This window comes from Pelophylax lessonae (genome assembly GCF_965119305.1).
Source record: "Pelophylax lessonae genome assembly, chromosome: 1".
Lineage (NCBI taxonomy): Eukaryota > Metazoa > Chordata > Amphibia > Anura > Ranidae > Pelophylax > Pelophylax lessonae.
In genome coordinates this window covers 501992804-502006632 of record NC_138768.1, presented here as the reverse complement: position 1 = coordinate 502006632, position 13829 = coordinate 501992804, and the positions used below count along the sequence as shown (strand labels likewise).

The window sequence follows — 13829 nt, the reverse complement described above, 5'->3', positions numbered from 1 at the left end:
AATCTAACATTGTATGGCAGAGAGCAAATAGCAATATCCTAGCAGAGAATAAGAAAAATTATAAGGGAAGTACATATGTGCATTCTCACATCTAAATATTACAGTGAGAGCATAGAATAAGGCCCTGTTCGCACCTGAGCGTATTTCAGCTCGTAAAACGCTCATCTCTGAAGTCTCAAAACGCCCAACAAGCAAAATCCCATTCATTTCGATGGCCCCTGTTCACATCTGAGCATTTTGTTGCCTGAAGAAAAGTTGCATTGTATCACATTTAAATAAATGAAAAAAATGATGTGTTCAATTTTGTGATGGGTAACAAGGGATGTCAAGTGAGTAGATAGTCAGAGCTAACATTTCTATTTCATAAGATCTATTTACAATACATTCGCATTTCTCAATTGCAACCAAGTTCATTCAACAATACAATACAAACAATATACTGTATATATTTTGTTAGATTAGAGGTTTAAATGAGAAACACTGAGATATTTGTCCAGGATTAAAAAATACATAGGATTTTTTGTATTACTGTAGGGATTGCATACAAATGATCAGGCATTTTGATAGGATTATTTTCATATGATGTAAGCATTTATTACTAAATTTGAATTTTCTTTGCTATTATTCAGACGAGGTGAACAGTTGTTTAGCATCTTTATCTGAAATCCCCAGTCCATTACATAGTGAGAAGCTGCATAGAATGAGACCTTTCAATAGTGATGTGAATACTACAATCAATGCCTCTATATGGCAAAGCCCAAATTGAATTTAATGTCAAATTGCTGATAAACAATAGCAATGGCTTGTTATTATTAATGTTGGATATCCACCTAAAGACTGTAGACAAACATTTGCTGGTACCCAAATCAACACCATTATTATTAAGAACATTTTCATATTTTACTGGTTGTAACTTGGCTTTGAATATTGTGTCAATATGTAAATAAGCTTATATGGGATGACTATTTCCATTGACGAGAAAATAATAAATGTATGGCCATAAATAAATCATGAAAAAATGTATTACTTTCTTCTCCTGCACAGGCCCACAATACCTGCTGGCAAATCCAGTCTTGGTTACTGTTAATTGTAATCTATTCCCTGATCATTTACAACAACTTTTTTCAGCAAAGCTGATAAAATGGTATGTCCCAGTGGATTATAATACTCATCACCCTGTATGTGCCGAGGCAATTTGACAGTGGGAAACACCTATTTGAAAACAGTGAATCAGTTTACCCAGGTACGCTAAAGTGTAGGTTGGTCATACACTGGCAGTGGGAACTCCTGAGAATTATGGGTCAGAACACACCTGCTTATTATTGAACCCATCTAGACCATTACACTGTTATAGTTGAAAGCATCAAGAGCTTTTGTACTGAAGTTTGTGACTGTGCTTGGATACTGGAATGGACAAAGGGCAGTACAAACTACCTATTTACGAATAACAAATCAGTATACCTGAATATGTTGGCCAAAAAATGTCAGATGCTTCCTCAAGAATGATGGTTTGAAGCATACATGCTTATTACTGAACCCATCAAGACATAAGTGCTTCTTGGCTTTGGTTAATAGATAGAAACATGACTGAAAATAATATGTTAACAGCCATGCACAAGTTTTTCAACATGTTGAAAATCTCTACTTGCAATGACATCCATTAATGATTACTACTAATATTACAATACTGTTTACTGTTATCAGCTAGCAATTATTCAATGAAAAGTTAATCTTTCCTCTGATCTGAATTTCTTTGCACAAAAATTTCTGGTGGTCAAAATAGGCTGTCAAAGTTGGGACAGGATTGGGATATATGAAACAATCTGTGATGATGCTGGCTTCCCAAATCCATGCTAAAGGGGCACCGTGACAATAATACGAAATAATATATATCAGCCACAATTAAAAAAAAAAAAGCTCAACAGTATATGCAGCCTCTCTGAACTGAGTTTCAGTGAACAATAATGAGCATTTCTGATGGTGTAATTAGGCTACCAAATTTGGGGTAGGATGCTGTGTGTTGTGGTGCACTGGATTTTATAAAAAGGATTATGTGGAGGTTGCCTGCATGGGGTGCATTGGCTTTGCATCTAAAAAAAATGCATGTGCATAACACAGTGCAAAGTGTGAATTTAGCATAATTGTTTTCCTGAACCTCTAGCTTCTAGCAGGAATACAGTATGTGCAGTAACGCATGTACTGCTGACTTGCAATGGGGGCTGATTTGTAACAAAGAGCACATTTGACATTAAAAATCACCAGAATAATTATAAATAAGGGGAGAAGGATAAGAAGTAGGTAATAGGGGTTGATGTGTTATGGTTATGGTGAGAAGGGACTAAAGGAATTAAAAAGCCCAAATGAACCAGTCCACAGCACAATACTGCCTTCTTAAAACAGAAGACATGTTTCATTCATTACATATTCCAAAATAAGAGGATTATTGTGTTTAGGACAGTGCAAACCCATATAAAACATTGCTTTATGTCCCAATAGAAAAACAAACATCCAGAACTGCTGGTGTATAGTGCAAATATACAGTAGCCCAATATTATAGAGCAATTTATTCCAACCAGAAACTATAGAGACAGACTAAAAAATGTATCCGGTGATTTGTCCCATATGTAATGAAACTAAAATTAAATTTCTTTTTGGGGTGTGGGGTGGATAAAGCACCAAATGCATTAGCTATGTGTAATGGTGTGTATCCCATTAACTGCAGAAGTTTGATTTGGTAAAAAATTGTCTCTGGAGGAGAGGGAGATACTGGAGGACCCTATATCGATGGAAGAACTACATTTTGCCATCTCTTCCTCCCAGACAAGGAAGGCTCTAGGACCTGATGGTCTTCCTCTGCAGTACTATAAAATTTTGCACCACCAACTTACTCTTTAGTAAATTTAGTAAAAGTAAATTCCCTTACTGAGAGGCTTTACTTCGTGCTGTTGCCCTAATTGCCTATATACCAGTGCTACGTAAACAGGACAATGATCTCAAGCAATGTGGCCGATACATGGCCAATTGCCCTACTAAACAGACCTTAAATTATTTTTTAAAAATTCTAGCTAAACAACTCCCCACTCAAATTGCCAATATAATTTACATGGACGAGGTGGGTTTTATCGCCATATGAGAGGCCTGGTATAATACCACCAGAGCAATCAACCCTCATGCTCCTTTTGACATATGTGGAAAAAGCCTTCAACCTCTGGACTTGCAATTCCAGAAGTCAGCAATGTCTTATGTCAGCTTGGGTGCGCTAAAGATGGCCTGGATTTCATCCCTATGTTCCTCTAGTTTGAATAAATTAATCTCAGTCTGATAATTTTGGTCTGCTTAATGGAACCTGATAGTGTTGTTCCCTATCACTCACCCTATATCTTAGTCCTGACACTTACGCAGCCCCACAGATTGAATATGAAAAATCCTTCTAAGCAGCATGGGTGGAGGAATCTCCTCCGTAAGCTTTAGGCTCCATGTACACGGGACGTTGTTAAAAGTCCCTTTGAATGCTGGAATTTTTAGGACGTTTGAAACGTCCGTTCGGTCGCGTTTGTACCCGCGTTTAGCGGCGTTTGGGCGTTTGTGTTTAGAAGCGTTTCTAGAGGTCAAAAAAATTATTCCCCTTTAAAATGGAAAAACGCGAACGCTAAACGCGGGTCATCGCGTTCAGACGCGTTCGGACGCGTTCGGACGCGTTTGTGCATTTGAAACGCCGGGAAACACACGTTCGAACGCAAATAATTGCGTTCTAAAAAAAGTCCCTGAACGCAACTGCCTGCAAATGACTGTAAACGACCTGGTGTACATAGACAGATAAGATAACATGCAGGTGGGTTCAGGGGCTTCTGAAAAAAACGCCCAACTGCTCCTAAACGTCCATTTCCAGCGTCCCGTGTACATGGACCCTAACACTCAAGCAGCAGCAATACCTGCTGCTCGAATACTTGAACAGTGACTACATCTAATCTAATATAATATTACACTTGGGCTCAGAAAATGTTTAAATCAATTTTTGTCAAGCTAGGTGGTGCTAACAGGGCCACCTACAACTCAAATTTCAACAGGAATTGGCCAAAATTTGAGCCATGTTTGGCTAACTTAAAAATGTATTTTAAGAAAACTGAAGGAGGAAGGGGTGCCTGCACATACTTGCAGAAGCCTTTTGTATTTTCTGCCTCACCATAATTCCTGAGCCCATCTGATCAGACAAAACTCTGACATTTGTAGCTAGTATTGGGGTTTACTGCTAAACCATGCATTCTCATTGCTCTGCGCTAATATTGGTTGGCTCAATAGGAAAGTGTGGAAGGAGGAAAGGGCAGGCACTAATAAAAATACATTGTAACCATTCAAGATTATTATTATGATCTATTTATGAATGAAGCCTGCATATACTATTTGCAAGCTTTATTCACACAGGAACACTCTACAGTTTTACTGATCATAGCGAATTAAGTAAGAAAGCAACTTTTCTTTATTTACATTATACCCACTGTTAACTGTTACTGTTACTGCTGACATTCAAATTTCGCTTTCTTGTCAGCACTGTGATGAGTGACAAATGTAATACTTCAGCAGCAACTCTGAGTGTAATATGGACAGATAGGTGTCATTGTTGTTTATAAAAGCAGTCATGCAGCTTCTCCCTCCTATGATGTGTGTGAAAATGACATCTGTCTAAATTCCTGGTGCCCAACCTTCAGCCCAAGGGCCATGTGGTACTTGCTATGTATTTATTTGCAAACGGAGATGGTGGCAGAACATTAAAGTGGATGTAAACCCTCACATATACTCAGTAAAGTGAATAGCCTCAGATGATACACAGAGATTAAACAAATCCTCCAACATAGGTTTTTATTTGTATATCTGCCGTCTTCAGATTTCTACAGTTTAAAAAGTAAACATTGTGTTCAAATTTTTTCTTCTTGTTCCAGCACTGGGTGTGGAGTCTTGGCATACACTGTGTGACAGCTGATTGGAGGAAAGGCACCCCCCTCCGCATAGGCAGAGGAAGGAAGAAATATGTAGAACTGTTCTGTGAATAGACCAGCTCTCTGCTTATCTGTCTCTATGCACCCATCCCGACACAAATTTCCAGATGCTTTTATCTCCTGTGTAGGAGAACTTGTCAGAAGTTATCATGCTAATAACAGAGGAACGGAGCAGCAGAAAGACACAGGACTTAGGGCTTTGGAAAGAGATAAGTAAACACTACAGATATTTGTGCCCAGGTCAAATTTCATGAATGGGGTTTACATACACTTCAATTTAAAATTAAACTTGGGGTTCACAATATATCTGTCCTTAATCACAATATTTAGTTTCTTGTTGTATGGTATCCATTAATCTATTGACTTAAATTTTGTCTCATGTTTAAAAAATAGGTTTTATTATCACTTATTAATATACAGTGGGTTTTCTGTGTGTAATTAGACTACTGGGGATTGACTGGTCAGCTCTACCACTCTTCCTGGAACAGATATCAAATTATTATGCAATAAAAAAATACAGATACAAGACTGCATATTACTTTGTTTCTATTGTGTTATGTACTGCTACAATGTATTCTTCTGTATATTCGCTCCATGTCAGATATAATAGTAACTTGGGAAATGTCTGAATTTCGTTATTAATTACAAAATGCAGAACATAGTAAAAAAAAAAACTTACAGCGTATTTCCTCTTGGTGAAAAATAGGAAGCTCTTTCTTGTAAATGAGTGATTGAATACTCTGTCATTTGCTTTGACTTCCCAGGTGAAGCCTGACAATAAATCAAAAAACAACAAACATGTAAGATAAATAAACCTAACTCTCAAAACTCTAACATAATGTACAGATTAAGTTTATATATAAGATACTGTATATATATATATATATATATATACAAAGTATATATATAGCTGCAAGAAAAAGTATGTGAACCCTTTGGAATATTATAGATTTCTGCACAAATTGGTCATAAAATGTGATCTGATCATCATCATCTAAGTCACAACAATAGACAATCAGTCTGCTTAAACTAATAACACGCAAAGAATGAAATGTTGCCATGTTTTTATTGAACACACCATGTAAACATTCACAGTGCAGGTGGAAAAAGTATGTGAACCCTGGGATTTAATAACTGGTTGAACCTCCTTTGGCAGCAATAACTTCAACCAAACATTTCCTGTAGTTGCAGATCAGACATGCACAACGGTCAGGAGTAATTCTTGACCATTCCTCTTTACAGAACTGTTTCAGTTCAGCAATATTCTTGGGATGTCTGGTGTGAATCGCTTTCTTGAGCTCATGCCACAGCATCTCAATCAGGTTGAGGTCAGGACTCTGACTGGGCCACTTCAGAAGGCGTATTTTCTTCTGTTTAAGCCATTCTGTTGTTGATTTACTTCTATGCTTTGGGTCATTGTCCTGTTGCAACACCCATCTTCTGTTGAGCTTCAGCTGGTAGGCAGATGCCCTTAAGTTCTCCTGCAAAATGCCTTGATAAACTTGGGAATTCATTTTTCCTTCAATGATAGCAATCCGTCCAGGCCCTGACGCAGCAAAGCAGCCCCAAACCATGATGCCCCCACCACCATACTTCACAGTTGGGATGAGGTTTTGATGTTGGTGTGCTGTGCCTCTTTTTTGCCATACATAGTTTTGTGTGTTTCTTCCAAACAACTCAACTTTGGTTTCATCTGTCCACAAAATATTTTGCCAGTACTGCTGTGGAACATCCAGGTGCTCTTGTGCAAGCTGTAAACGTGCAGCAATGTTTTGTTTGGACAGCAGTGGCTTCCTCTGTGGTATCCTCCCATGAAATCCATTCTTGTTTATTGTTTTATGTATTGTAGATTCGCTAACAGGGATGTTAACATTTGCCAGTGACTTTTGTAAGTCTTTAGCTGACACTCTAGGATTCTTCTTCACCTCATTGAACAGTCTGCGCTGTGCTCTTGCAGTCATATTTACAGGACGGCCACTCCTAGGGAGAGTAGCAGCAGTGCTGAACTTTCTCCATTTATAGACAATTTGTCTTACTGTGGACTGATGAACAGCAAGGCTTTTGGAGATACTTTTATAACCCTTTCCAGCTTTATGCAAGTCAACAATTCCTCATCGTAGGTCTTCTGAGAGCTCTTTTGTGTGACGCATCATTCACATCAGGCAATGCTTCTTGTGAAAAGCAAACCCAGAACTGGTGTGTGTTTTTTTATAGGGCAGGGCAGCTGTAACCAACACCTCCAATCTCATCTCATTGATTGGACTCCAGTTGGCTGACATCTCACTCCAATTAGCTCTTGGAGATGTCATTAGTCTAGGGGTTCACATACTTTTTCCACCTGCACTGTGAATGTTTACATGGTGTGTTCAATAAAAACATGGCAACATTTCATTCTTTGTGTGTTATTAGTTTAAGCAGACTGTGATTGTCTATTGTTGTGACTTAGATGATGATTAGATAACATTTTATGACCAATTTGTGCAGAAATCCATATCATTCCAAAGGGTTCACATACTTTTTCTTGCAGCTGTATATATATATATATATATAAGATAAAGATTAAAGGTTTTAGTGTTAGAAATGTACCAATCACATTTCTTTTTTAAATTTGATCCTGTTAATACTATACGTTTTTATTATAGCATACCACAATGATAGCGTACCACAATGTCTGACGAAATGAGCAAGCACTCAGTTTTATATCCATTCTCACAATAGCTGGCTGTCATAACTGCTAAGACTTTATAGGAACCATAGAAGTCCTGCAAACAGAGTTTGCACCAGCATTTTCTCATAATTTTATAAGAGCAATGATGTGCAGCTGACACTGGAGAGAGTGTATGTACTGTAGGCAGGAATTGGCTGAAGTTGGCAGAAGGAAACAAGCAGTGCAAATAAAAGATGAAAAAGGAAAAAAACAGTATTAAAAAAAAACAAAAAAAAACTGCTCCATTTAAGGATTAGCTCCACTTTAAAGTGACTGTAAACCAAAATGCTAAAATGTAATTTAAGCTGTGAGATGTTCATGCAATGTCAAAAATATTTTTAAATATGCTACTTTCAATAAATTTAAATCTGGTCTTCCTGTCATGAAGGTCTGTGTTCAGACACTTCTTGTTATAGGATGACAGCACTATGTTACTATGTGCCATTTACAGTATGCTCCTGCATTGTGCCATAAGGGCTTCAAATGAAGGACATGTGCACTGTACAAAAAAGCATTAAAGCCAATGCATCATCATGAAAGACAGGTAGCTAGCAGCTAGAATATTGGCAGTCTCCATCCTTCTCTCAAGACAGTGTCCCTTTAAGTGAAAGGTCTCTGACTTATCTGCTGCATAATCCGGTTTCTTTGTTGGACTGCTACTAACTATTGTAGCATTATGCTTCCAGCTACCATCCATCACTTTGCTTTCCTTAATTTACTAAGTGCTAAAAATAGTATATTATAGATATTTTTGCGTGCCTCATGCAAGAATCAATTGACCTATTTCGTTTTTTTGCATTTGAATTCTTGTTGTTATATTTCCTACCTGGATCACCATTATATCCATGTGTATCTATGCTTTGATTCATCCTGGCTCATTGTCGGCTTATAAGAACCTAAAACAAAAACATTTTTGGGTGTTCAAAGGGTAAAGTTGCAGTCAATACATTAAATAATACAGATGCAAGAGTAATTTGTTAGGAACATTTGCATAGTTGCACACTGTAGTTCGGTTGAAACAAGACAATTAACCAATAGAGAAAAAAAAATCCTATACCCACAGTTAATCCAGAGGAAGGCAAAAAAGGAAAATAATTTCCTTCCTGATCCCCCAGAAGGCAATTTCTTGGATCAACAATCCCTGATGTTTTTACCAGCTAGGCCCCTTTCACACTTGTTGAACTTCAAAGTCGCGCAATTTTACCGCGATTTTGCCGCGACTTTGTTGCCGGGATTTTGATGCGAGTTTGGCTGGGCTTGAATGTCTTTGGCCTTAAAACGCTTCAAAATCATGCCAAAGTAGTGCAGGGACTACTTTGAAGCCGGTGCCACTTCAAGTCGCACAGATATGAATGGTACTCATTGTAAATAATGGAGAACGACTTGTCATGCGATTTTGCAGTCCAAAATCTCATGACAAGTCGCACAAGTGTGAAAGGGACCTTAAAGTTTACCTTTAGGAATATGTTAAATGTTACACCCATATTTAGGGTGTAACATGTAACATGCTCTTGTGCACTCCCCTCTCTGTGACAACGAGGATGGCGCCACCTGCACAGCCATGTCATTGATTCACAGTTTCCTGTGAATGAATAGACTCAGGGCTGGCCCAAGACATTGTGCTGCCTGGGTCCAGGAAAAAAATTCTGCCCCCCCGCCTTAAAAAAAATAATCACACCCAACAAAAGGCCCCCACATCCATTATTTTAAATAAATATAAAAAATATAAAATGTAGAAAATATTATATATAATGTTATCTTATTCCATAATTCACCACCGAACTGGTCCACCAAACAGCCACTGTCTGTCCTCAGTCCTCATGTCACTCGTGTCTGCCGTGCCCACTGCCCTAGAAGATCCAGCATGCCCTGCGTGAGATGGAGTGCGCTGATGTCTGATGTCACTGGGCACACCACGATCACATGAGGGAGATTCCCCAGAGTAGACAGTTCGCCTCCTCATAGTCATCAGTTTGCACTATAGGTGGCAGTATGAGATGGGGAAAGGCCACCTGTAACACACCACAAACTGATGACACACAAAACTGATGTGAAAAATCTTGGGAGTCAATGTGTTGCCCCTCTCCAAGTGTGGCCTGGGTCCAATGGACCCAGTGGGACCCATGGTAGGGCCGGCCCTGAATAGACTACAAGTACTGTCTGCCATTGCAGCAGATGGCTTGCAGTCCTCAATGAACTGTGAACGTGCTGATAAGCTCTCATATTTTATTGATTCCTTCTGCCATTCAGTAACTGCCTGCCCAAACTGGAGGTACGATCAGAAAGCTGTACTGAGAGTTTGCAGGATCCAAGTATTGCACCCACAATCTGCTGATTGCAGGTGCAATGCTTTACAGGCTGCAATGTAAAAACCTAATAAATGCACAGTTTCTTACATGCAAAAAGATGTGCCTATTTTATTTATTTATTTATTTTATAACTTAGCCTTTAATATCTATTTATGTTTTATGCATTTAGGACTACATTTAGCTCTTTTTTTTTTTAAAACAATCTCCTAAGTTTTCTAGAAATAGCTCTTGAGGGAGTCTATTTCACATTTTCACAGCTTTACTGTGAAGAAGCCTTTCCTTATGCGGGGCCGCGTTACCTATAGGCAAGGTAGGCACTGGCCTAGAGTGCAGATCAGTGGGGGGGGTGCCCCCCTGCCACGAGTGAAGTAGTGACAGCGGGGTGGGCTCTTTCCCCTGCTTGGTCCGTCAGAGAGGTGAAACAAGCTTTGCAGCCCTGTGAAGGAGGAGCGCAGGGAGCTTGTCGGTGCTCTATTCTCATCTGCCTAAATAGGAGGAGTGATCATGCTAGCATCTAAAGCAGATGGAGAACAGAGCCCGCAGCGGGGCTGCAATAGCTGCTGGAGGGAGGATTCTACTCTCACCCCCCTCCAACAATAACCTTACATGGGTTTGAGAAAGCTGTCAGAGCGGATACTGGCCAGGGGCAGCGCCAGGTGGGTGCTTTAGCTCCCCCAAAATTTTCCATTACACCCCCATTAGCAACCGCTTAGGTCACTCCCAGAAGATAATCACTGTTTGGAGCCCGGGTCTCCTGCTTGTCATGATGACTGCAGGCAGACGGGGCTCCCCCGGCCCACCCCATGTGTGCAAAACAGATCTCTTATCTGTCCAGGGTCGGGCTCAGAGAATGGAAGACAAGTCAGATGCAGGGCTAGACAATACCATTTCACTGACTGGGGGGAGAGGGTTCTCAGGCTTATCCAATCAGCCTGCGTCCATGCTGCAACCCCTCCCCTTTTCTCTACCGCCTTGTTTTAATTTTAAATACCAGAGCAGAGCAACAAGAAGTCAAAATGAGCCATCGGCTCTCAAATTCCCACGTGAGTCTTTTTTCTGTACATTGCTTTAGGGAGGGAAGAATAATGTTGTGCAGCAGCCTGGACAGTCAAAGTTCCTTGTTTTAGTGCAGGCAGTGGAGGGAGCAGAGGAAAGCATTCTCTATATATGATCTGTTTATTTACACACTGTTAAAATCCTCAGGGACAGTGTCAGAGGGAACACACACACCAAGTATTTCTTTCTCCCATAAGAAATCAAGTTTCCTATATGATATATGTCCACATGAGCCTCCCTGTGAGAAAAAATGCAGGATTGGTGTGTTCTGTACATCCCCCTTCTGCTTGCTTCATTTTTAACCCTTAGGCTCATTCACTCTAGCTGTGCTTTCTGAAGAGCAATAAACACTAGGATTGCTTTTCAGAGAACATTAGACAGGCAGTAATAAGATGTTTTATCTTCTCACCCCCTGCTTCACCTAATTGAATCCCGCACTATTGCACCACAAGTGCTGTTGCAGACCAGCCCCAGTCACTTAAATGTGTTGTGTTCAGTGGGTGGTAGAGCCTGCCAAAAGCCGGTGACTGATTCCACCCCCAAAATGGTAGAAGTCATTAAAAAGGTAGGGTATAGATGGGCAGGGCAAAGAGGGTGGAGTCAGGGGCGGCAAAATTAGGTTTTGCCTAGGGTGTCAAAAATCATTGTTCCAGTCCTGTCTGTATGTGAAGGTTAAATCTCTTTTCCACCATGACCAAGGACCTGAAAGTGAATACCTTTACATCAAGTTCACTATATGGACCATTTATGTATTTATACATGATGATCATGGCAATACGTTCAGTTCAGCTAATCTTTCCTTATAGCTGAGCTCGTCCATGCCACATATCAGTTTGGTTGCCCTTCTCTGCACTTTCTCCAGTTCCCCAATATCCTTTTTAAGAACTGGTGCCCAAAACTGAACTGCATATTCCAGATAAGGTCTTACTAATGATTTGTACAGGGGCAAAATGAAGACAACACATTAGTGTTGTCTTCATTTTGCCCCTGTACAAATATATATATATATATATATATATATATATATATATATATACACACACACACACACAGTATCTCACAAAAGTGAGTACACCCCTCACACTTTTGTAAATATTTTATTATATCCTTTCATGTGACAACACTGAAGAAATGACACTTTGTACAATGTAAAGTGAGTGTACAGCTTGTATAACAGTGTAAATTTGCTGCCCCCTCAAAATAACTCAACACACAGCCATTAATGTCTAAACCGCTGTCAACAAAAGTGAGTACACCACTAAGTTAACCACTTGCCCCTCACAGGCAAAGTGACGTTAATTAACGTCACTAGCCTGGGAGGGTCTGGGGAGCGAGCGCGTGCCGCCGGAGGCGAGCTCCCGCGCGGTCACGGACCCCCCCCCCGCGCGTGTGACCGCCGGTCACTCGGCGATCGTCGGGGGAGGGGGAGAAAGTCAGGCGGCTTGTGTAAACAAGCCACCTGTCATTCTCCTCGGTGTAAAAACACCGATCACACGGTTCTACTATGTAGAACCGTTGATCAGTGTCCTTACACCTCAAGTCACAGCCAATCACAGTAAGAATCACGCCCCTAGGGACACACACAGCCCCTCCCTCTCAATTAAAGTTAACCCCTTCGCTACCAGTGTATTTTTACAGTAACAGTGCATATTTATAGCACTGATTACTGTAGAAATGTCACTGGTAACCCCAAAAGTGTCAAAAATGTCAGTCAAGGATCCGATCTGTCCGCCCCAATGTCACAGTACCGCAAAAAAAATCGCAGATCGCCGCCATTATGCGTTAAAAAAAACAACAAAAATGACAAAAATCTTTCCCTTTGTTAGTAAACGCGATAACTTTTGCGCAAACCAATAAAAATACGATTTTTGCGATTTTTTTTACCAAACATATGTAGCATAAAACAAATTGGCCGAAAATGTTAAAAAATTTTGATTTTTACATTTTTTTTTGGGGAATTTCATATAAAAAAAATGTGAAAAATATTGTTATTTTTGCAAAATTTACGCTCTTTTTTTGTTTATAGCGCAAAAAGTAAAAAGCGCACAGGTGATCAAATACCGCCAAAAGAAAGCTCTGTTTGTGGGAAAAAAAGGACGTCAAATTTGTTTAGGTACAGCGTTGCACGCCCGCGCAATTGTCCGTTAAAGTCACGCAGTGCCGAATCGCAAAATACCCCCTGGTCGTTTAGCAGCCAAATCCTCCGGGCTTAAGTGGTTAAAATGTCCAAATTGGGCCCAAAGTGTCAATATTTTCTGTGGCCAATATTATTTTCCAGCACTGCCTTAACCCTCTTGGCAATGGAGTTAATCAGAGCTTCACAGGTTGCCACAGGAGTCCTCTTCCACTCCTCCATGATGACATCATGGGGCTGGAAGATTTTAGAGACCTTGCGCTCCTCCACCTTCCATTTTAGGATGCCCCATAGATGCTCTATAGGGTTTAGGTCTGGAGACATGCTTAGCCAGTCGATCACCATTACTCTCAGCTTCTTTAGCAAATCTGGCAAATCTAGCTCTCTCCCGATTTAAAGGGTTAGATTACCTTTACCAAAAACTGCCTACGTAGATAAAAACACACTGTGCAGCTCTGACTAAAGTTGAATAATGCCCTTGCTATAGGTGTAGGCCATTTACATACCTCATGAAGCCTGACTGGAATGCTCCCAGGATTTTGCTGTGAAGCCTAGTTGTTACTGCTCACCTCCACCATTACAGGAGTGAGCTCTCAAACACGGGTCTCAGAGCTACTGCATCAGGGGAA

The 13829-nt window shown here is 40.1% G+C and overlaps 1 protein-coding gene across 1 annotated transcript in view; it reads right to left on the bottom strand.

The window, feature by feature from the left end:
* LOC309547173 (phospholipid-transporting ATPase IC-like) overlaps positions 1 to 13829 on the bottom strand; it is a gene marked incomplete at both ends in the record, with an annotated part of 345791 nt that overhangs the window by 275893 nt on the left and 56069 nt on the right. The window contains 2 exons of the mRNA XM_082246961.1: positions 5674 to 5765; positions 7642 to 7756. Coding sequence (XP_082103087.1) covers positions 5674 to 5765; positions 7642 to 7756 — 207 coding nt within the window. The remainder of the gene's footprint in view (positions 1 to 5673; positions 5766 to 7641; positions 7757 to 13829) is intronic.